We start from the raw sequence: 25,056 nt of genomic DNA on the forward strand, positions 1-25,056 counted from the left end.
GCCATCAGGCGCACAGAGACCTGGAGATCACTTCCAAGAAATGAAGAAAAACTATTCACTCCAATGGAGTGGAGGTGAGGATCCACTGATGTGAGGGAATCGGTCCGGTTGCTCTAAATAAATCAATACTGTGGTGACACTGGTGCGTGATGCTGCGTGATGTGTGCACGCGAATGGAAGGATGAGGAGGAAACGAGGGTTCAGCGATATCTGATCAGCTGGTATAGATTCTATTGATCTGTGATCTGTGATCTCTGAGCTGAACTGAGTCCAGTATCACACAGATCGACCGACGGAACCGAACCATCCCAGTACAAACACGAGCATATAATAACAATTATGTTAATTTATATAGATTGAGGACATGTCTCTGAATTCTTGCAGTTTTGGATGATTAAAATACGAACATGAGATACAAAAAGTTCCCTCAAATTCTGAGAGGGTGGTTTTTTTGCCTCCACCTTTGAATTGGATCTTTTTTTATTCCAGGCTCTGTTCTTTCTATCGTCCTCACTCTCACTCACTGTGTTATCCACAGCAGCAGCAGAGTATCAGTGTATTCCCTTTATCACTGCTGTCCCATGAAATCGCTCTTCACCTCCACCTCACTAACAAACACCTCGATGTCAGTGTCAGAAAGTTTCGCTTCCTCTTCTCATCGCTTGATGCCGTGACTCTGTCATGACTCGCCGTGGAAACCCATTGGTCAGCAGCATCATTTAATATTCATGAGGTGCTTTGCATTGACCATTTACTGTTGAATGTGGGCGTGTAGAGGGCGGAGTTTGAGGCAGATCCAAGTACGAACGTTTCCAGGTGGACTGAATTGTAAAGTGAACATTGTGTTCAGGTGTGCGTGCGCATGGTTTTATAAATCAGAATTTTCTTTTGCGTACGCCATTTCAGGCTTTTGTGCGCACGTACACTTTTAGTATGAATCCCACGCACTGTTTTATAAATGAGACCCCAGGACTTTTGAGAACACAGGAAGTTTTTAACTGTTTAGTTCAGTTTGCGATAGATAGGGAACCTCCAGCCTTAAAATAAAAAGCAAGTCATAACATTTTTGTTCAGTGATAACACATACTGACAAGCTTGACCAAATCTGAGACAGTCAAAGCCATAGACAGTAAACTTGGACCCTTGTTCCTATCTTTCTACTATAGCACACAATCTTTGGGCGCTGATGATTTGACCGAAGTCTGACAGAAATCTATCTGCAGCTGATTTCTTTGCCAACTTGTAATACCATTCTTGTGAAGATGTCACATCTGTCAACCCGCGGTAACCCCAACACTGACCTTTTCCTCCTGATGTGCCTTTGTTCTTTCCCCATATTAATGCAGTTTTGATGAATGCAGCACCTGGCAATGATACCAAAACTACCCTGGAAGTATACACTGTTATCTGCTACAGAGATTTTCTAAGGGATGAGCCTGTGATTGCAGTATTATAAAAATAACACATCACCCTGCACCTCCTCAAGTGAAGATTGATACACTCTATATGTCATACCCACTTGACAGGTTGTAACTTCGTATCAGCATCCACTGCAGAGAGCCAAGAGACTTTGAAGGGACACGTTAATGAACAGAACCCCCATCTCCTGGCAACTACAGTTCTCCAGTGTTATACCCACGTGACATAAACAATGGTGACCTCCCTACTTCTTCTAGATGCCACTCCCTTAGGCCATGTGGTTGGATTAGTGAACTCTGTGATGACAGACATACTAGAGTTGCCACATGGACAGGGACTCCCTTCTTTCATGGACAAATGCCAGCTTCTACCCTCCTGTGTTATAAAAGAACCAAACATGAGTTTCTTCAACCTTACCTGGGATTCCTTAATGCCTTGTCGTTGGAGGAGCCTAACAATTCTATGTTACTTAGGTCATCTTTTTAAAACTACCTTGGGGTCATTGCCCCAGGCCTGCCTCCACTCTATTGGGGGAGGGTTCTATTAAACTTCAAAGATTATTGAAGTTTGTATCTTATCACATTTACCTCTTGTAAGTACTTTAACTTTTTAGAGATCTGGCAGATCTGTGTCTGCATTGTACAGTACACTGGGCACAAAGAAGTATTCAACATGTTTCTGTATTATTTCCATATAAATGGAAAAGAAAAACAAATTAAAATGATCCAAAATTATTAAATTAAGATTAATAAAGAGATATTTAATGAAAAGCATCTTGATTACCCCATGGTGGTTGTAATGTAGGTCATTAACCCTGGCTACAAATGACATCACTAGATCACTCGCTTAGGACAGCAGCACCCGTATCCAGGATATTTTGGCTTAACTTAAGTATGGTGAGCAGGAGTGGAAATGCTTTATCTGTCTTTATTTACAGTCCAATGTGATGAAAAAATAACATGAATCCAACTTGCCATTTTTGGAATCACTGCAGAGTTTGATACGGCTTTTTCAAGCCATGCATGGCCCTCCCAAAGGTTAGGTATTTGTTTAGACAAGGTGTTTTGGCTAAAACCAGCTGCGAGTAGCATCATTTACACCATAATCTTCACTATCATCTGACCCCTGCCAAAAAGATGCAGATTCAGCCATCGCAGTAGAGGTTAGTATGATATAAGAGTTCAAAACCTTTAAATGGCCCCAGAGATGTTACAAAAAGGTAAGTGGTTTATAATAAGAGATAGGTTCCCCATGTCACGTTTTGAGTTTTGTATTTTTAAATACAGTGTATCATATCAATAAAAGGTAATGTACTATTGTATTGTAGTTTTTGAAATTGTTGAACTAAATAAACCCTAGACCTCTCCCTGTTCAGAATTCCCCTTCATCAATTATTTGATTCATCATACAAGACAAATCCAGACCGATAAATACACTATCCCACGTAATTACTTAATTTTTAATTATACACTAACAAGGGAAAGTATGTTTCTATTTGGATTCTGGGTCTGCTTTCTTAAGTTTGTTCCTGTAATGAAAATCTTTCAGTGCAATCCTCAACAGCCCCTCATATACATTTTAGACAGAGTTATTGTATCAAGGAACTGGGAGCAAAAACAAAATCATTACATTGGAACCAGACTAAGTTACGTTTGGTTTCAACTGTTACCTTTCAGATATTGCAGGCTTGAATGCTGAATATAAACTGTTTGATATTTACCATTTTGATAGTGCATCAGCAATAGAGATAATCTCAATCAGAGTCCTCCATCAAAATTAACCATTTTTCATAAACTGCTGGTCAGAGGATATGTAAAATAACATGGCCTGTATACAATTAATTTTATCAGTAATATGCATTAAAGCTACAATGTGGAACTTTTACTCTTTTTAGTTGAACATATGCTTCAATACTGACAATATCTTAATGTGTAGAGGTGCTATTAGAGGCTTCTGTGAGCCACTCATTGAAGGGCCTGGCCAGAGCAGTGTTCCCCTCCAAAATGACTAAGCGAGCAATTTCCTACGTCAGTTGAGACAGAATGACGGAGCAGGGAGAGGCAGGGGTGGGAGAAGCAGAGTTGAGTGTTTTGTCTTTGAGTCTCATACTAATGATAGCTTAATATATTATCATTTGAACATTTAATGTGTAGTGCATTTCTTTTCCCCCCCCAATCATAATATTTTTACAGGGGTTTTGAGAGGCAAGTAGGAATGAATCTGGTGATCCATTTTCTAAGTGTTTGAATTAGCAATGGGTGAGGAATACGTTTTTGTTTTGTAATACTCGTTTTGGCCTCAAGAGGCTTGGGTGCTCCCCAGTCAAAATAGGACTAAAGGCATTCGTTTTTTTCTTCCAGGTGTTTTTTAATCTGTACATGCACTAGAAACACAAGTTACATATTTTGTGCGAGTATGGGACATTACTGTCAATTTCTTTCTTTAGCAACTCATGTATTTAAATTTTCCATTGAAAGTAATGTAACGTAACTTGCTAAAACACTCAATAGGTTATGCATGGAGTAATTAAAAAATCACCTAGAAGACATGAATGGTTTCAGGCCTGTTTAGACTGTGACAGTGGTGCAAATAACCCTTTGTTTAACCTCTTCTAAACACAGGAGAGACAACTGTTTTTGCAAATGCAAATGTTTTTCTCCCTAGTTTCTCAGGGCTTGCATACTGTTTTTCTATCAGCCATATCAATTCTGCATGTGAGCGATTTATATTATTTCATCTAAACAATTGTTTGCACAATAACTTAAACCTATAAACCTAATTTTTTTTTCTCCAAATATTGAATAGAGCTGAAGTAAATGGAATGTCGCACATCATACAAGTCAGCTTTCCATCTTCCATTATCTGTACATGCACATTTAGGCTTGTTTAGGTAATTTACAAAAAAGAATAAATCATATAGCCTTAACAAGAAGGAATGGTCCTTCAGGTTGCGCAGTGGCTCTATGGTTAGTAGGGCTGGGCGATATGACTTCAAATCAATATCGTGATTATTTCAAACTTTACCTCTATTACGATCAATTCATTTATGCCCCCCCACTGGATCTTGATCTGACCACCCCACGCATGAGGAACATTACTCAGCGCCAGTCAACGATTCTGCTCATCTGCTCTTTTTTCGAATCATTCACATGTAGAACTAATCTTTATAGTAACCTGCTGAATTCATATTTAAATCAAAACAGGGTGTCGCTTTTCCTGCAACAAAGAAGTTAAAACATCCCGTTGGATCATAATTTGCTGGAAGAATGTCTCTTATGTCTGCAGGAGTGTGTGTGTCAGTTTCTCTTCACACATTTTTTAGTTATTAATCGATGTCGGATTACGAATCCGGATCGTTCCGGTCACTTTAACTCTGATGTCCTGGCTGTGCATGTCACATTATGCATTGTGTTGTGCGTAGCAGGTGACCTGCGTGCCCAGAGAATGTTGGCCTTTTTTCAAGGTGTTTAAAGTCTCCTTAACTCTAGACGGACTCAAACAAACACACAGTAATCTTCCAAGTCCTGTACGTGTCCTAATAACTTCTGATAAGTGTTTTTATTGTTAACGTGTCAATGTGAGGACGGCACGGTACAAGGTACCCGGACCGCAGCAGCAAAAGGTATGTAGAAGAGACCTGACAGTTCGTGAATGCACACATTGGGTATAGTATTAACCAAATTAACCGACATGAGCAAGATTAAGTCGGTTAGAGGTTATAAATGTCATTTTGATAAATTTTTGGTTAATTGCCCAGCCCAGAGTATAATTTCCCTCAAGTGCCCTTGTGGTTTTCCTCAATGGTCCTTTGACCTGACCCTGCAGGTAAGGTGACCTATAAACTCTAAACTCTCTGCAGGTCTGAATGTTTCTCTGCTTCTACGTGTCAGCCCTGTTATATACTGGCAACATTTCTATGTAGCTGGGACAATCTCGTGTATTTATCCATTATAATGGATGGATGAGATGGATTAAGAAAATGGACAGAGTAAAAAATTGGAATTTAAAAATGTTGAAAGTTCACAGTACTAGTTAGAAACTTTTGGATCTGACCATATTAGTTTTTCCCCAGTACTTGATATAAAAGTAAAACAATGCTGTGACAAATCATATCCTTACATATCACATTTGGAAGAAGATACCGATTTAAAAACTTTCATGCCTATGTATTATTAGGTGTGTTAGGATGGTACCTCAAGTAACATCTGCCATACATACCGTACCTCGAACTGTGTTAAAGATATACCCCATAGAAAAGAAAGAGGATATAAATCAACATCTCGATTTCAGCCACACCCATATCATCACCAACCACTTCATTTAAAGTTCCATATTATTATTAATTTTTTTAGCAAAAGTGAACACATAAAGGACAGGTGGGGAAAGGGACCATGGCGGATTAACAAGGACAGTTATCTGGAAGTAAAAGAAAATGAGATAGACAGGAACAAGAATAGAGCGCAGCCCATTCCAAAAGTCCAGGCTGGGGTAAACTGTAAGTCAGTTAAGTCACCATATTGGTGTCAGTATTGTGATTCCCACCTCAATGCACAATGCCACTTGAATGCCACAACTGCTTTGCTGTCCTTTTTGTAGTGAACTTATTTGGTGAAGGCAGCCACCACAGCCCATACCAGCTCATTGGTGTTAGCCTTCATGCTCTCCCCCTCGGGCTCCAGTTCCAACAGCTGCCGCACTCTCTTCATGGCCAGGTCATATTGGTCGTCTAGCAGTGGGGCAAAGGCATTTTCCAGGACATCGGAGGAATGAGCTAAGAAGATGAGTGCGAGCATCCGCTTGTCCATTCGATGAGGGTCATTCACCCACTTGTCCAGTACAGCCTCCTGGACCTTCTTGATGAGGCGCTGCTTGATGTTGTTGTTGGTCAGAGGATGTGTGGTCATATCAAAAAGCAGAAAGTTCTGCTTCTCAGTAGTGAGGACACCCTTCTCCACCAGGTTTTTGGCCAGCCGTTCACGGACATTCCTCAGTTGATAATGAAGCTTCAGGGGGTTCCACGTCTCTCCTAAAGATGAGCATATGGAAACATGCGAAAGTCAATGATGTTACAACATGCTTATGACAAAGGCTGAAGTGTGGAACTCAATTTGAAACTCTGCATTTACATGAGAAAAGTGCAAACCCATATCCCTATGGTATTTAAGAAGCCAACAGTTGAGACTGGGCCAAAGTGATAAACATACACATAGGTGTTTTTAAAGCTGTGGATATGCCGCCATATTCTGTTGTTTCGAACGCAGGTTTTAAAACAAACACAGAAAGTAGTCAAGCTCAAAATAGAGTCCACATTCTTCTCCAACAGAGCTGTCCTCTGCAAACAATGTCAACAAAAAACACTTGAAAATACAGTGAATCACACACAAGAGGCTTCTTACACAGCTGCTTGTGTAAATACAAATACAGTACACTTCAACATTTCATTTTCTAAATGCTGTACTTTAATGTATATTTAAATGTTTTGGTTTGCAGTGAACTCCAGACATCCGCTGGACATTCTCTAGACTGGCTTAATGTGTGAATGCAAATGTCAGAGTTAAAGCCTCTGGACTTTCTGCGGACTTTTTCCAGAAAACAAATATCTAAGGATGAAAAAGCAGTACCATACACGTAGAAGACACCAGTAAAGATGTCAAGACAGCTTTTGGTGATAAACAAAAAACATGTGATGCGGGGCGGCTGTGGCTGAGGGATAGAGCGGTTGCCCTCCAACCAGAATGTCGGCAGTTCGATCCCCAGTCTTCCCCATCTGCATGCCGAAGTGTCCTTGAGCAAGATGCTGAACCCTGAATTGCCCATCATAGAACTAAATTGTGCTGCTAATAGATGCACTGAATGAATGTGTGAAAAGAAAAGCGCTATATAAATACAGACCATTTGCCATCTCTGCTGTGGAATTTATACATTACGTCCTGCCTCTGCCTGCTGCTCCACCTCTCGCCTGAACGCTCTGAAGATTTCTGTGTTGTTTTGAACACATCTGAACAGAGAACTTCCTGCTGCGTTGTGCATGTGTAAGCCAACCTCCGGAGTAAGTCCGTACCCAATTCTCCGGACATCCTCCAGAGGTCTTGTCTAAAAACGGCTTAAGAATGACAGCCATTGTGAACTTATTACTTGGAAATCTCTCAAAACATTTACATCTGATCCCTCAGTCATAGTGACTTTGAAAGCCCAGAAAGATTATGTTTTTATCATCTTTGGCAGGGAGGCAGATTTTGACAAAAACGCTGGCCCTCTAATTTGGGACGCACCTGATACTTGCCAGCCACCCACCTGACCTGAGCCCAAAACACTGATGTTTCATTCCTTGTTTAATTCCTAGTGCTTGTAAATCCCAAGCATAATTTGGTGACAAACATCTTTACTGTCATTGCTGCAGCCTTACCTCTGACCAACACATGCAGAAGTTCGTACTTTAAAGCTGATCAGAAAAAATAAATCACTGTGATCAAAATACAATGTCTAATCAGCTGTTGTTTAACAGGCAGTTGGTGTATGATATTGTACACAAAAATGTGTTTTCATAATTCATACAAATAGCACTCAGTGTCATTGTATGCCGAAAATATTCGGACAGCGACACAATTTTCATAATTTTGGCCCTGTATGCTACCACAATGGATTTGAAATGAAATAATTGAGATGCTATTGAAGTGCAGACTTTGGGCTATTCCCTCGTTATTTCATCATCAATTAAGCAGGTAAAAGGTCTGGAGTTGATTTCAGGTGTGGCATTTTCATTTGGCAGCTGTTGCTGGGAATCCACAACATGCGGTCAAAGGAGCTCTCAATGCAAGTGAAACAGGCCATCCTTAGGCTGCGAAAAAAGAAAAAATCCATCAGAGAGCTAGCAGAAACATTCGGAGTGGCCAAATCAACAGTTTGGTACATTCTGTGAAAAAAGGAACGCACTGGTGAGCTCGGCGACACAAAAAGGCCTGGACGTCCACGGACGACAACAGCGGGTTGATGATCACAGTATCTTTTCCATGGTAAAGAAGAACCCCTTCACAACATCTAGTGAGGTGAAGAAGACTCTCCAGGAAGTAGGCGTATCATTATCCAAGTCTACCATAAAGAGAAGACATCACGAGAGCAAATACAGAGGGTTCACCACAAGGTGCAAACCATTCACAGGCCTCAAGAATAGAAAGGCCAGCTTAGAGTTTGCCAAAACACATCTAAAAAAGCCAGCCCAGTTCTGGAACAGCATTCTTTGGACAGATGAAACTAAGATCAACCTGTACCAGAATGATGGCAAGAGAAAAGTATGGAGAAGGCTTGGAACGGCTCATGATCCAAAGCACACCACATCATCTGTAAAACATGGTGGAGGCAGTGTGATGGCATGGGCATGCATGCTTCCAATGGCACTGGGTCACTAGTGTTTATTGATGATATGACAGAAGACGGAAGCAGCCAGATGAATTCTGAAGTACGAAAATTATTGCAATTCCTAAACCCTTCCTCCAATTTTGATGTAAATACCCTCAAATTAAAGCTGAAAGTCTGCACTTCAATAGCATCTTGATTATTTCATTTCAAATCCATTGTGGTAGCGTACAGGGCCAAAATTATGAAAATTGTGTCGCTTTCCAAATATTTCCAGACCTAACTGGAAGTTAAGTTGTACACTTACAGTCTAATCTTAAAACCACATGTGACATAAAGCTCAAAATTAAACTGTACAAATAGAAGGAGGCAGCATGGATCTGTTTTTTCTCTAGATTACTCTACAGATACACCACCACAATGAGGCTGTGATGCAGCTGAACTCACCACTGAGCAGTTCGATCCAGCTCTGCACAGTTTCTGGTGGTTGGGTGTCTTTGATGTGTTTCAGGGCTTCATCCAGTAGCACGTCACCTGTTGGAGCATCTGACTTACAAATTACCTGCGAATGATGACAGACAGTTACAACGTGTAGTAATCAGAGGACAGCTGCTGAAATCACTGCAGAATTTATCAAGGCCCCGCTCACATCACTGACTGATATTCACATGCAGTTCATTCACTCAACTAGATGTGTAACTATAATTAACTTTCTTGATGTTGATCGATATCTTCTTGATTGTTCTACTGTTGGTCTATAAAATGAGAAAACAGTGAACAATGCCCATCATTTTCCCTGAGGCCCAGACTGACTCTTAAAATGTCTGCTTTTGTTCAACCAACAGTCAAAACATCAATCAATCAAATTTTATTTGTATAGCCCATATTCACAAATCACAATTTGTCTCATAGGGCTTTACAATGCAAAAATCTTAATATAAGACACACTGCAACCTGATAAACAGGACATTGTTTTGCTTGATTAAAATACAAGATCTGTTGTCAATTAATTGTCTGTAGTCCTTAAAATAATAAAATGGAAAATGACTTTCCCAAAGCAAATTTATTCACTCTCTTTCACTCTGCAATTTAATTTTGTGTAACCCATAATGATGATAGGATATGCAAGTTACAAGCTACGATTTGTATAGGTTGTTGTTATAAGTCAGTTGCAGAGCGAAAGAGAGTGAATGAATTTGCTTTGGGAAAGTCATTTTCATGCTTGACATGCTCAAGCCCTAGCCCACATTAGTTAAGGAGATGGCAAAAAAAACCTTCTCTGAGCAAATTATCTAGTAAAAGCATAAGCAGAAAGAATGTCCTACCTTCCTGGCCAGCAGACTTTTCCTCCTCATGCCACACGTCTCCAGCTGGAGGCGTCCTCTCAGGGCCAGTTCAATCAGCATGCACCCTCGCAAACCGGATGAAATGCAGTCATTCCAGAACGAGGTGTAGCCCTACATTGTGGAAACACACACCAAGGACCTGGTTTGTCAGTTCCAATGAAATTACAAATCGGACAGCCAGAAGTATTCCTGATGGTTATGTGTATTGCCCTGGTGAGTCAAATCAGAGTAAACACAGAAAGTAACAACTTAAAGTGCTTTCAGTCACAAATACGTGTAGCACCCTCAGACGAAACAATATGAACACATTTTGTAGAAGATTGGCACCACATCTCTACTGACTGAACCAAACATTACAGCTGGCATTACATTCGGACAATAACGCCCTTATAAATGTGTTTGCTCCTTAGGGATCTGAATACAGACTGGATAATAAATTGAGACTGACTACTGCAAATTAGAATGTGAGCCATGTCCATCAGTAAACCAAACAGATGTTGCCTCATGCTTGATACTGACAGTATCAGCTTGCACATGGCAACAGTCTGGTCAAAATATATTGAAGAAAGATCCAACTATTATTAAAGCATATGACAAACTTATCCCCGATCAATCATTTAGAGTAAATTCCACAGCTTTGTCAGGAAATGTTTATGTGTCTACATCATCAAGTAATTTTTTGAATAGGTACTTTTAAAGGAAATTGACCTCCCACCTGTTGATACTTATAAACATGCCTTTTTGTTATTACAAAAGCACACCATGGTTGGAGGGATGGTCTCAATTCAAATGATAATAAAAACCTCTATAAGTGGCTGCACCTTTGATGATATAGCAGTATATTTGACTTAATTAGGATGAACATATAAACACTAGTTTTCACTTTGACTTGTGTCTTTTTGATCAGTGTCAACAAACCCTATTCACTGGCAGACATTCGAAGAGTAACTTTACTTTCTTATCTCTATCTGGCTCTTCTGGTTATTTAACGATAAGGTCACGTTGAGCAGGAGAATGGACCCACTGTGCGACGTTGTTCAACATCACTGGATACTAACATTTAGACTGCCATCACTAACCCGTCTGTTTTGAGTTTGACTTCATACTGTAGATCATTTTCTTCATACTCTGTCAACTGCACCAATACCACAATAAACAGCGTCTGTCACAAGACAACATATGCTTAACTGATAACAACCAAATGTCATTTTATGACACAATAATGCCGATTGTCGCCAGTTGTTGTTAGCGACAGCTAGCATCGGAGCATACAACCATTGCTAACGTTAACTAAAGCTATGTTGGTTGGGAACATCATAGCTAACGTTAGCCTGGGCAACATCCCATCGTATTGCGTGAATGTTTTTCTTACATTTACAGCGTAACAGACCGGGACTATCTGCCATTACCTCTCGGTCCTTCAGGCCTAACAGCAGCACTTCTTCCATCAAGGTGAGACGGGTTTCTTTGGAGTCTCCGGTATCGTCGTCTTCCTGCTCGTCTCCTCGCCCGGGCTCGTGGTCCTCCTCGGCGGACGGATGGTCTTTGTCAGCGGCGTTGCGCGAGGCTTCGGTCCGCCTCTGCACGAGGCCCGAACTCCGCTGAGTCAAGGAAGTCATGTCTGCCGGCCGAGTGAGCTGAACGACGACGACGAAAACAAGACGCCCCGGACGACGCTGCCCGAGATGTTTACTCCACTTACTTGATGTCAACCATATACCAGTTACCTTCTGTGTTTTGCAAACTGACTACTGCGGCCTGGGGACCCTGGACATCTGGAAAACTGTCCCTCTTCCCCGACTTGGTCCGCAGCAGTGTAGCGTCAATCTAATATGGCGCCGTGTGGTTGATGTTGTACCGAACTTATCCAGCAGGTAGAAGCCGAGATAACCTGAATATCAAGTAAGTTTAACCTTCACCGAACACTAGGTCAGTATATGTCAAAATGTATTACTAGAGTTACACTATTATGTAAGAAATTATACTCTGCATAATAACAATTAATGTGCTTACAATGTTTACAGCATCTTATCAACATAGTGTCAATCTACAGTAGTCTCTAAGTAGGAAAACCCTGTCTGAGTCATTGGGTTACTTTAACAAGATATTTAATTACAATGATTAATAAATAACTATATCTTTTTATAATAGTTGTACTATACTGCCTATAGTATTCACAATACTCACACAACTGATCAGCTAACCATACTGTACTTCTCTGAAAGCTTTCTGAGGTTTTGAGAATCTTTCTCTGAAATTAATGTCTTTTATGGTGCTCAAAGAATTTAAAAAATATCTCTTTAAAAAAGTTAACATTCAAGCGTCCCCACTCAGATACCCCAGCAAGTCCGATGACTGGCGCCCTTGCACCATTTATTCTGTGGAGTTTCTCCTGAGCACAACACACCTGCTTTTATGGTTGAATGTTGTAATGTTATGTATCTATTCATTCAATTTCAATATCACGTCCTTCACTTTCATTCTGCATTATATTGTCCCTACTGGGCCTTGACCATATTGGGTCTCACTGAGACCACATAGAGACTGCACTCTACAACCTGTTGGAAAAGATAGTCCAGGTTCCAAACCATATTGCCACCATCAAGTGATGAGTGTGTTCAAGTGAGAAAACATCACCTGTCGACTTTGTCTTCCTAGCCCATGCAGTCTCATCATCATCAGTAGGACTGTGCTTTCAACACTAAATGCTTTTCCCCCCTAAAAGTTAAAAGGTTGAGTTGTGCTAGTTTTTTTATTACTTTTTGACAAGTTACATTTCTGTAATGTAAACAGACTTCATAGCCTGGTCAAGGTCCGTGTTTCGGAAAGACACATCCACCCTCGCCTGCCTGTCAGGAACCTAGAGAAACATTACCTTCTAATTTTCCAGAAGCATACTACATCCACGCATTGGCTATATGCCTACCTCACCCTTCAGAGTCTCTGGGTTTTGCATTTAGAAAAAAAACAACAACATGGAAACCTATTATGACTTCTGTGTATCATAATTATGACTCATGGCATGATATTTTAATCTCTTGGAAGAAAAAGTCTCAAACGGTCTAAAAATGACAATACCAGGTAATACCATGTTCTGTGACCTGTCGAATTCTATGATATAATTATAAATTATGGAGCCTCTGCAAATGTTTTTATCATACTTAATTGCATACCTTCCACCACTATGTCAGCATATAGGCTAATTTCAGATGCATGAACTCTTTTAGTTGCTCTTGAAGGAACAAAATGACTTCAGATATACTAATACCATTACTCTGTAAATATCTCATAATGTTCTTGTGACGATCAGATAGTAAAACATGAGAAAAGGCCTACTATTTACCTTAGGTGAATGCAATTCCCTTCAATGTATTTTAACTTGAGGAAATAGTGTTTTTCGCGGTATGAAAAGTAATTTTCTAGTTTGCTTATTTGTATATTGCTTTGAATGAATGTACCATACATGCACTAGTATAATTTGATTTTTGATTCCTATAAGTAAATCTGTTGATCCACTTTGACAAGCTTATGTATCTCAAGTTTCTCCTTATTGTCCATCAAGTTAGGCAGAGAGCTTTTAATATGGGCAAACTCTGTTTGATGTAAGTGTTTGATGCAAGTTTGTGTTTCAAGTTTTTGGCTGTGTTTCACATACTATACAAACATTTATCGTTGTATTTCATACCAGGCACAAATTAGAGTACACTGTAAAAAAGTTATTTGATAACCAAAGCAGAAAACACATATAGTCTTGAAGAGGCTAAGTGTAACACCAGGCCTTCAGCCCTCCCCAAGCCATTGACAAGCAACAGAACTGAAACTTTTCCTATAAGATGTACAGACAATCTTGATTGATCATGGCTGAAAGAAGCTGTCAGGGGGCTCTGTAACAGTTGCCAGCTTTGCCTAGTAATCCAGCCTTGTATTTTATGGGGTGGTGGCAGATGCAATAAGCAGTGAAGCAAAAGCTTAACCGGTGCAATAAATCTACTGCCAATATTGGCACTCAGGCTATGAAAACAAAGATGCAGAACGAGCAGTTGGTCTATAACTTGAAATAAATATCTAATCATGAAAGCAAAAAATAAGTACTACACTTAATCCTACTGAAATACAATGTGTATCTAACAAAATAACTCAAATCCCCTTTTGATGTTGCACTTGGTGCAGCGTGATTGGCCCTTCCTGTATTTATATTCACTGCTTGGAGTCCATCCTTTAGTCAGATGATGGCCCCGACAGTGCAAGTAAGAAATCCCTTCAGCATTAGTAAAACTGAAAAATAAAACAACTTAATACAAAATAAATTAATGTTGAATATACAAAAGTTACTAAATGTGTGCAATATATAACTAATGAATTTCTAACAGAAATAAAGTATGTTATGGTAAAAGAATAATGTGTCATCATTTATGTGTGTGTGCACGCCTGCAATGTGGGTGTAAAACGTGCCAAACCTAAGAAAAAGTATCAGTGCAAGCGATTTAGAGCAGGTTGTCCACTAACCAGAGGTTCGGGGGTTCATTCCCAGTCTCCCCCATTCCACGTGCAGACATGCCCTTGGGCAAGATGCTGAACCCCAAATTTCCCCCGAATGGCTGTGGCAAAATGACTGCTCCTTAAATACTGCAGGTAAGTGAACTGTGGCAGTGTGTGAGTGATGTATGACAGAGACAGATACACTGTATCAATGTGTGTGTCATTGACTAAACTGTACTGTAACGCTCTTTTAGTGGTCATCAAGACTAAATAAGCTGCTATATAAATAAAGACCATTTATGAAACAATGATTGTCATGTGGCATCTATTGCACTTCTGTCCGTCCTGGGAGAGGGATCCTCACATGTGGCTCTCTCTGAGTTTTCTACGTTCTTTTTACCCTGTTAAGGTTTTTATTTTTATTTTTTCCTTACTCTTGTTGAGGGTTAAGGGCAGAGGATGTCACACCTTGTTAAAGCCCTATGAGACAAATTGTGATTTGTGAATATGGGCTATACAAATACAATTTGATTGATTGATTGATTGATTGATTGATATGCCTCCAGTGAGGATGCTCTCTGTTGTGCCTCTGTGGAAGGCCAGAAGGATCTCATGTTAAACCTTTCAGCCATCTGAGGTGAAAGAGACATTGTGCTTTTGTCACCACAGGGTAAGTGTGCAGATCCTATAGGGAAGAGCAGAATGGGGACAGGGGAAAAAAAACACAATCAATCATGAATTCATGCAGATTTTATAAAACTGTCCAACACGACAACGATGGGCGACAGTGGCCTCCAATGATTTTCCAATTATACATTTACAATGTGTTGCCATAGCGTATGCAGATGTGCTCGCCTTGCCCTGCCATAATGTTTGTGGCCTCTTATCACATCCTATGTCAGTGTGTGTCCTGACTGTCAGAAACAATAAAGTCAACAAAGTCTTTGTCTATGTGTCTGGTAAACAGCTCCAGATTTCAAGCGCAAAGCCATTTCACTTTTCAATAGCGTATCATAATAATACCAATATTTGTAATGTTTAATATATTGATCAGATTTTATTATACATAACACTAATAGCAATAACAGTGATGCAGGTGGCCTGGTCGTGGTAATGCTGCGGGCCTGCACTTGTGCCAAGATCTTCTAAAATGCTTATAAAATGGAAACAGACTTGTATTTGAAGGGAACTTGCTAGCATTGTGCCCATCTAACATGCTGTATATCTGCATTTAATCACAACGATGTGTAATACAGAAAGTGCTGCTCATAGATGCCCTGTATGAATGTGTGAATGGGTGAGTTGCAAAAACTGTACTGTAAAGCACTTTGTCTACGGAAGGTAGTGTTGAAAAATATTTTTACTGAGTAAGAACAGCAATAAAGGGTTGGTTGAGAGCTTGGTTGTTCAGGTGATTGACAAATTCTGTTAGACATGATGAGCCCGTAACAACGATGATCCCTTTAACTGGTGTAATGAAGGGATTGATGAATTAAAGGCTCTGTCTTTGAGAAGGCACAGCAGGGTGTGAGGCTGTGTAGAGGCAGTCAAATGTGTTTTGGGGGAACACAAGGCCGTGATGCATTAAGACATCAGGAGGCAAAGGAGGATGAAAGTGATTGACCCTAACCCATGTTAAAAGTGAGGTGAGGTTTGTATTAGGGTGTGCAGAACTGTGACATAAAAAACAGCCGAGGAATCTGGAAGATGGGTGAATGAACAAGAAGTAATGGAAGGGTGGTTTGAAGGATCATGTAGCGGTTAAGGTAAAGACCTTCTTCACGGCAGCCATTTGACATAGGTAAACACAGGGGTGACTAATCACATTAATTAAGGCTAAATAGAGCACAACCTTAATTAATGTGATTAGTCATCCCTGGTTTTACCTTCTATTGCATGTCAAAATGGCTGCTGTAAAGAGGGTCTATAGGGGACATCACCTGGCCTGGGCACTCATGGTTGTAGCCCTAAAGATTTTTTCTTTAGCCCAAATAATTCTCTACTTTGAGCTTATCACTATATTTTGTCACTGTAACTGAACATTAGTGAAAGAAGGAGGTGTTGTACTGTCTTCAGTGAATAGTGCTGTGTTCACCTTCAATCAACAAGACCAATCAGAGAGGTTTACATACAAATATGTGAAAATAATCATGTCTTATTGACTGACAGGTCCATTCTTCAATTGGGGTTAAAGAGTTACTCACTGAGTAATATTAAACTGAAGTCTGCTTCTGCTAGAGGTTTCCTCCAGTTAATGAGGGAGTTCCTCCTCTCCACAGTCGCCAGAAAGCTGCTCATTGTGGAACTGTTGGTTTCTCTATAATTTTGAAGGTCTTGACCTTCTATGTTAAGTGCCTTGAGATAATGTATATTATGATTTGGCGCAATAATAGTTGAGCTTTATTTCAGACTCGTGGGCCGATATCACAATAAAATTAACGTCCAATAAAATAATATAAACATAGTACTAATAATGACGACAAAGATAACAGTAGAAATATATCGCTGTTGATTATATTATTGATGTGATTGGTGACCGTGCAGTGGACCGGAGCGACGCCACGCCGCTGTCAGCTGGAGTACAGCAGTGAATGAACAGTCGACGGAGGAAGAGGAGCTGGAGGCGGAGTTCAGGATAAAACCGCCGTCTCAACAAAATGTGGACATTTTGTCTCCGCCCTCCGCCTGCAGCCGAATGAAAGCTCATCAGTTTCCCTGACGCGGAGTATCCATCTGTGGAGAAAGAAGAACGCAGAACATTATTAAAGTGCAGTTTAGCAGAAGTGTCGCTTCTCGGACGCTTTTTCCTGCAGTGGATATCTGTTGAATGGAGTTGAAGTCTGGAGACACTTTTCTCCCCAAGCTGCGCGTAAATGCAGCTTTGCGCTACTTTATTCTTGCGCGGATTTAACCGCTAAGAAGATCTTATAAGCTGTGTATGTGCGTTTTGGAGACCTAGTTTATTTTCATAAAAGAAAAAAACTGACGACATGGAATATTCCAACTCTGTGAAGTGGGATCGGGATCCCTCGGAGTGAGTGACCATGTAGTTGAAGGTACGACATCCTGTGCTGTCTGTTTTTACCCGCTGCATGATACTTTCTCACACGGTCTCACACACTGCAACATAGAGTCACAGAGAGTGAACTGGTGCAGTCAGTTGTGTCCTCTCACTGTGCTGCTGTGACATGGACACAGAAGGATCACGGTGGCTCATAATATTACAGTCACGACGCAAACGGCACCGTCACCTCATTAGAGCCACTTGAACTTGTTCAATATATCGAATCCGTATAGAATGTGAGTACTTGCTGGATTTGTATGAGAGACTTTTAAAACTAGAAAATAACGTTGGATTCGTTCTGTCCACATCTTGCTCCATTGTCCAACTACCACACAAGCCATCTCTGTGACTGGCAACATTGTCCAGAGAATCGGTTTAGTATTAACTAAAAATTAGTTCTAATAAAAAAAGCAAATAACAGAAAGTAAAATGAGACGGGCTCCTGCATCCACATTAACTTGTGTTTGTATAGTGGTGAGTGAAGCAGATTAATGTGTGCAGACAGGCAGATCAGGAGATTGTCTTGGTGTCCACAGATGGGCCCTCTTCAGCTCATCCCTCTGTCAAACCCTGCTGGACTGCTCTGCCCTGATGGAAAGCAGCGGGTGAATTGCTATCATTGCATTCCTGCTGAGGAAATCTCTGCTTCTCCATTCACTGTTTTTCTCCTCTGACTGCTGTTTCCAAATGACCTCACTGTATAATAATGTGATAGCTTTTACATCTACAGGCTGCCATCCAGACTGCACTGATCATTCCCAGCCTACCACCTTCAGGAACCAGACACATGTGATTATAGTTCACACTTCTCCACACAGCGTTTGTTGCTTTGCCTGGAGCACTATGCAGGAGCAGTCAGTTGGTCCACCTCTATAGGTCCACACAGAGAGTGCTGTTTGAAGCAGTTTTGATAGGAGCAGATATTCTTCCATTTGATCCAATCAGAATGACTGAACTTTTCATTCAGTCTATATGACAGCTTCAGAATAATCTTAAAAAATAAACAATATTTTTAAGTGTTGTGCAGGAAAATGTTTTTTTTGGCATGGATGTTCCACAGCAACAGTCTGTCCATAGACAAACGTCTTGTGTTATTTCGTGATAATAAAACAGCTAGTGCAAGAGCAGGTCTTTTACTGCACTTAATGTGTTCTGAACATGTGTATGTGTGTGTGTGTGTGAGTGGGTGTGTGAGAAAGAGGTGAGCGAGAGAGGGAGAGGGAGAGGGAGAAAGAAAATTGAGAGTTTTGATATTAAAAAAACATCTGCTTCAAGTTGGGCTCTGCTGAGGATGTTTAGTTGTCAGGATCAGGCCTGGTCAGAATGAGTTGGTGCTGTGGACCATTTGTCTGTAAATAGCAGTCAGGGGGCATATATACTGTATCAGCACATAAATCATCCTTCCTTACTGGACCACCTCATACTGGTCATTGGGATATACTCTTGTAAAATATTTCACATGGGTGAGACGGGGTACAAACTCCACAGTCCTCGTTTTGTGTTGATTCCAAAGATTGAATGAAGAGACTTCAGTGGCCTGCATTAGATCAATCAAGTGAGTATCTTTCAAAGTTACAGTCTCTATCATATGTCCTTTTTGTAATACTGTCCTCCATTGAACCTCCACAAGCAGAAACTGCACTGAGAAACAAAAGGAGGTCATTTCACAATAAAAGTTTATAACTTTTGAAAATATTCTGAGCACTGTAGCATCTTACTGACCTGAGATAAACTTCACATTTATGGAAAAACACTGTGGACTTTGTCCCCAATTACTGTCATTCAAATCAGGAAAGCATGCCTTAACCACTATGGGCAGCAGAAATTATTTGATGAACAGGTACCTAAACCTATTTTAATGTACATATGGCACGAGTGGGCATTTGTTTAAGACAGATCAAATCTGAGTTGTGACTGTTCTCTAGGAGGCATTTGTTCATATAGGACCATTAGTTAGAGGGAGGGACACTGGTTGATTCTAAGAATGGATGTTTGCACTGTACACTGCTATAAACAGTCGTGTCTGAACAGATTATCACCTAATCTAATATATGATCCACTCTTCTTGTAAGAGGATACGCGCATTTCCATAAATCATTTTTCATGCATTCATGATCATAATTCTGTTGTGGTACGTATCAAGGACCTTCAATCTGACTGTGTCCACAGTAACTCTGGAAATGTCCTAACGCAGTGCTGTTCGTCATGCCTGGGTGTGTATATATATATATATATATATATATATATAATCATTATTTTCAAACCCCCTCAAAGCATTTCTTTTCTGCACCTGCCCAGATAGAAAGTCCTAGCCCCAAACAACTGTCGTACATGAACATATTCCATAATCAGTGCACTCTTACCACCCCACATGTTTAAACATGTTGGTCCCGCGCTGGAGACGCTGCAAATACACTTAGATTCCCCCTTAGATAACACAAATGAAGGTGATGACAAGATGACTTAAGGTGACTTAAGTGTTTCAGTCTGAACTTGATTCAGCTTGTTTCAACTCTCTCTAGTTTTGGGATAGTGCGGCCTGATACACACACACATACTCATCATGTGTTGCCGAACTGCATTGTGGTTCTGTGTTATGTTGCTTGTGCTGCGTTGTGTTGCTTGTTCAACAGAGCTCAACCATTTGAATACAGTGAGGTGAAAATCCTCTGTTCCTGTTCTAGACAGAATCAGCCTGCCCTGCTCTCTCGGCACACCACTCACAAACTGCTGACAGCAGCTCACCATGGCCTGAAACAATAAATATCTCTAATCCCTGGCATGTTCCAGTGCCCCTGTTCAGCCTCTGAGCCCTGAATCAGTTTCCCCTTCAAGCAAAAATCTCCTATTGTACATGCTGTATAACTAAATAAAACACTTCAAATAGAGTCGAAAAAAAATGCGAGTTACTTAATGTAAACTAACTTTATGATGCAGACTCTCAAACATGTTAGGCTAACTGCAGCATGTTTGACTTGCAGGTTAATATGGAAAAATGAGTAGCGTTTTCTTTTTATATTCTGCAGTGTTAGTAAAATGTGAACCATCAATCATTGTCACATATTCATCTCATCCCTTGATTAGTTTATTTTTGAGATCAATGAATCTTTCACCTGACGTTAAATGTTACATTTAACTGTAGAGGAGTAAGGACAGTGTATTTTCTGGTGGAGCATCATGTTGCTGACACTGCTCAGACACGACAGAAATCTCCAGGGCATTCAGGTGAGGGGGCAGAGGCAGGACGCAACTTCAATTTAAAATCAGGTGTTTTTGTTTACAGCACATCAACACTGGTGTTGGCCCTTATCAAAGGCTCTCTTGATATACCTTTCAGTCCAAGGTGTGTTAGAAACGTCATCAACACAAACACTCGCTCGTGGTAAATCCTCTAGAGGATCTCCTGCTATATTCTCACTCAGGCTCATTCATCTGGAGTTTTTACTAAGGGGCTGGCAGGAGAAACTCCAGAGAATGTCTGGAGGCTCTCACTCGGAAATTTGCGTTCTCATATACAGCCCCTCACCAGATAATCTCAGGGATTATCTGGTGTTCAGTGCATGTCTGAAAGCAGCTTTATATCATTGACTGTGGGTCAGTTTTGGGCCTTCCCTCTGATCAAAAGAATGTATGCATGTGGGATTGGTGTAGGTATTCCATGTGTTCAATCCAGCTCAGGTATAAAGTTATGATTCAGCAGCTGCACCACAGATGGTTCTTTGTAGGCTAAACACAGAGTGTGGATATGGCCTCATTGTCATGGCAGGTTTGTGAGGGATGACTATAAAGTACTATCTAATCTTTGTTATCAAGATTTACATTAAGGTCTTTAAATATTGGAACTTGCAACAGTACTTGCTTTACCCATTAAAGGAAGTGGTTTTCAGTAGTCATAGTTGAATCAGTTAAATCAAGATGTGTGCCATTCGTTTTCATTTATTTCCTATACAATGTTCACAAACTCCTCAGGAACCTGTGATTTCAAAACCTTTGTGCCAAAAGTAAAGAATTTATAGTGCTTCACTGTTAAGCAATCAAAGTATTTCCCCTAATAGATACATTTTGGAACAACCATATTAATTTCGCAAACTACTAATAAAACGAATTACTTGAGCGGTTGGACAGAATATGGAACAGCACTACTTGAGAGGGCAGCTCAACAACAGACTATTTTCCTAATAAACCATTTGAAACCAAATGCAATGCAGTAGTTTAATTTATGAAGTGTTAGACACACCCTGAAGAAATAGTATCTTCCAATTCTCTAGTCATCATCAGTATAACAGAAGTGCTCTAAAAGTAACTTTAAGTGAAATGATTAGAAAGTGATACAAAAGAGCTCTCAGATTGCACTGGAAAAAAGCTGCCAATTTGGTCATGCATTGCAATAATGACAGTAAAAACAATCTTCAGGTAGAATCTATTTGCTGTGCATACATGTCATGTTTGTTATGAATCTTCTATGGTAGATTGAAGGTCCAAAACATGTTCTTTATAGTCAGTATCGCCAGCTGATTGAAGTATCAGGACTACACTGGACTACATTAGTGTGTTTTCCCTTTTATTCTATAACAATGTGACATTTCGGATGTACTGAAATGTGGCTTTTTCTAATCTTTGGCCATATGGTGCCTAGGAGTAGAGCAGGGTGTAGGGGGATGGGTGGGACGAGACATGTAGGTCAGCCTGAACACGGAACAAAGAGTGGGCAACTAATCCCTGTTGTCAAACTCTAAGGTAGAGGGACATGTCGGAGTGTTTACACCTCGATGGTGCAGCAGCAAGTCGTTTTGCAGTCCTCTGCAGTAGTGTTCTCACGTGCTAGCTGTGGGATGCTGCACAGTGTCCAAGAAGCAATGTCTAGTCCTGCACCGTTACAACATTGTAAACACTAATTGTTTACAGTGCACATACACCCATGAGGAGATGGCATGTGGGTTGCCATACAAACAATGCTTAGAGCTTTCCACTGTAATAGACCATTTACTGTGGTAAGGTTAATGTAGGTTTATTCTAGGCCACATTGAGCCCTGTGGTTTCAGATAAACCAAATGTTAATTTAAGGTTAATTTTAGGAGTCAATGTTCTCCATTGCTTTGCTTAGTAAACTTTGTCATCACTGACCACGCAAACATGTGTCATGTGTCTCCTTTGTGGCCCTGTAAGAAAAAAACAACCAGCTCACTCTTTTGAAGCTCTTGTCGTTGGTTGTCACTTATTAGACCAAAATAAGTTTCAAAATAAATGCTTCAGGTCACTGGACAATGACAACAGACAATACACTTTCTACATCTATGATGTATACATCATGGTCATACCACATCAGTTTACATTGTAATGTGTGCATATACAGTATGTAAAAAATGTTCCTGTATGATGTGAATATACGGTGTCTTCTGATTTTTTGCTCAGGCAGCAGACTTAAAATGCACCATCAAACAGATGAGTGTGTCAGATGATGTACATTATGGTGATGACACTGGGGGGAGGAGCATCACAATGTTTGCATGTCCCTGAAGAGAACGCATGTTCTGAGGTGTCTTACCGAAAACTCAACACTGCTTTGCATTACCTGCTCCTTTCCTCCAAAATCCATGATATAGCACACAAAAAAAGAGACAGGTCTTCAACCAATATCAAATCTTTAAAGTATTTAACAACAGCTGTGTTTGAAATGGATGATAATGTCAGTGATAAGCAGAAGCTCTCGGAGATGACAGTGGAGTTGTGCCTTTTCTCTGTAACAATGCAGACTAAAGCTCTTTAATTCTGTTACAAGTGTTCAGCCAGAGCTTATGTAGAGAGGGGGAAGGGCTCCATTTAGAAGGATTTAGGTTGTAACTTGAAATGTCATGTTAATACTGTTGTTGTTGTTTAATGGATTTGTGTCATCAGTTGACGCACTGACCCTGTTTCTGTGTATCTCTGTCTGTTTAAATATTAGAATTTAAAGCTTTTACCAAAAGGCCTCATCGGGGCATTTTCATACATTTTAAAGAAAATTCAAGTTGTCAGCTAATATGACAGAGTAGTGTAAATTCAAGAGACTGTCATGAGGCTCCTACATGTTCCTCTTGCAAGAGAGAAGAAAGATTCAACCAGTGGCCCGCAGGCAACAGGGGGCAACACTTTAATTATATAATATTAATAATGATAATTCTCATAATAATAATACATTATATATATACAGTATATCAACACTTCCCCCCACCGGTGCCACTGCTAGCGTTTTTGATCACAAGTAACCAGTGAATATATCAAATGAAATAATAAAACTAATGTTTTTTTATACCAAAAACATTTTCTTGTTTCCTCATTTTTTTTGAACACTTGATCATTGGTTGCATTCATCTAAAAACTGAGGAAAAAACTGATAGCATTTCTATCAAGAAGTCATTTCCTAGTAGGACATTGATTTCATGGTAACATCTTTGTATTTTTCTCACTCTAAATATGAAATAAATAAATATTAATATTCTGCTCTGATTAACATGTAACATTTACCAAAAGGGTAGAACAATCTAAGGAATGGCTTTCTTATAAGCTTTACATATTGTTCTGTGTGGGGATTGCCACGAGTCATGTACATTCAGATGTCAATTAATTTACAAACATTTTGACATGTTAAACCAAAAAAAACAAACAGAGAAAAGTACCTTTTGGCAATGATTTTCCATCAAAATACCAGAGTTTATATTTACCTCCAAGTGTAACAACTTTATTGCTAATTTGCTAAATACAATTGCAACATTGTTGCAAAAGAAAGTGGAACACATTTCCCAAAATGTAAGGACATACCAAGAACTTCACTGATGCAGGATTTTTTACTCCAATCCTAATGTCAGCTTTTCAACATCTCCAATGGCCGGTGGTTTTACAGCTGAGTGTACCATAGACGTACAACAATGTATGTGAACAATGTACATACTGGACTTCTATCCCATTCAGAGAAAGAAGGTGCCTGACCTCTGCCTTGTGTTTGATGTAATCATACTGAAGTTTAATTGAATAGTTTGTTTAATGTTATCAGCTATTACAGTAAAATATCAGTTTGGTAAATATGATAATTTGATTCCATGTAGGTAGAAGATAGTATGTAGATAGTAGTGAATGTAATTGGCCATGATTGTCACTGACAACAGCCCTAGTAGTAACTTGATGTAGTTAGTGTTTGGTATTTTTTCGTGTGTGCAGCTTGTTTACAGTAATTTTATCCACACTTTGAGTGTAAGTGAATGCAGCTTTATTTGTCTCAGTCTAAGTGACCCTGCCCAGAGGTTCTGTAAGGAAGGGGAGTTGTTTGCCAGCTGCCTGTGGTGATGCACAAAGTTGAACACTCTGCTCAATTTTCTCAACACACCCACATCATGATTGCCACGGCGAATACAGCTGCAA

General features: G+C 40.0%; 3 protein-coding genes across 5 annotated transcripts in view; 2 read left to right on the forward strand and 1 right to left on the reverse strand.

The window, feature by feature from the left end:
- Positions 1-25,056, forward strand: part of zfr (zinc finger RNA binding protein) — a 1,162,720-nt gene that overhangs the window by 1,005,632 nt on the left and 132,032 nt on the right. The gene's annotated exons all lie outside the window — the stretch shown is intronic.
- Positions 2,327-11,977, reverse strand: LOC118114944 (Golgi phosphoprotein 3). The gene is made up of 4 exons (XM_035165732.2): positions 11,528-11,977; positions 10,098-10,229; positions 9,220-9,334; positions 2,327-6,445 (listed from the first exon to the last, which is right to left on the reverse strand). The coding sequence occupies exons 1-4, from the start codon at positions 11,735-11,737 to the stop codon at positions 6,021-6,023; spliced, it is 882 nt and encodes a 293-aa protein (XP_035021623.1). The 5' UTR covers positions 11,738-11,977; the 3' UTR covers positions 2,327-6,020.
- The window catches only part of pdzd2 (PDZ domain containing 2), a 43,061-nt gene continuing 35,278 nt past the window's right edge, over positions 17,274-25,056 (forward strand). For both annotated transcript variants that reach the window (XM_035166549.2, XM_035166551.2), the window contains exon 1: positions 17,274-17,653. The gene's annotated coding sequence lies outside the window, so the exon portion shown is untranslated. The remainder of the gene's footprint in view (positions 17,654-25,056) is intronic.

The sequence above is a fragment of the Hippoglossus stenolepis genome, chromosome 9 (assembly GCF_022539355.2).
Source record: "Hippoglossus stenolepis isolate QCI-W04-F060 chromosome 9, HSTE1.2, whole genome shotgun sequence".
In the NCBI taxonomy this organism is placed as follows: Eukaryota; Metazoa; Chordata; class Actinopteri; order Pleuronectiformes; family Pleuronectidae; genus Hippoglossus; species Hippoglossus stenolepis.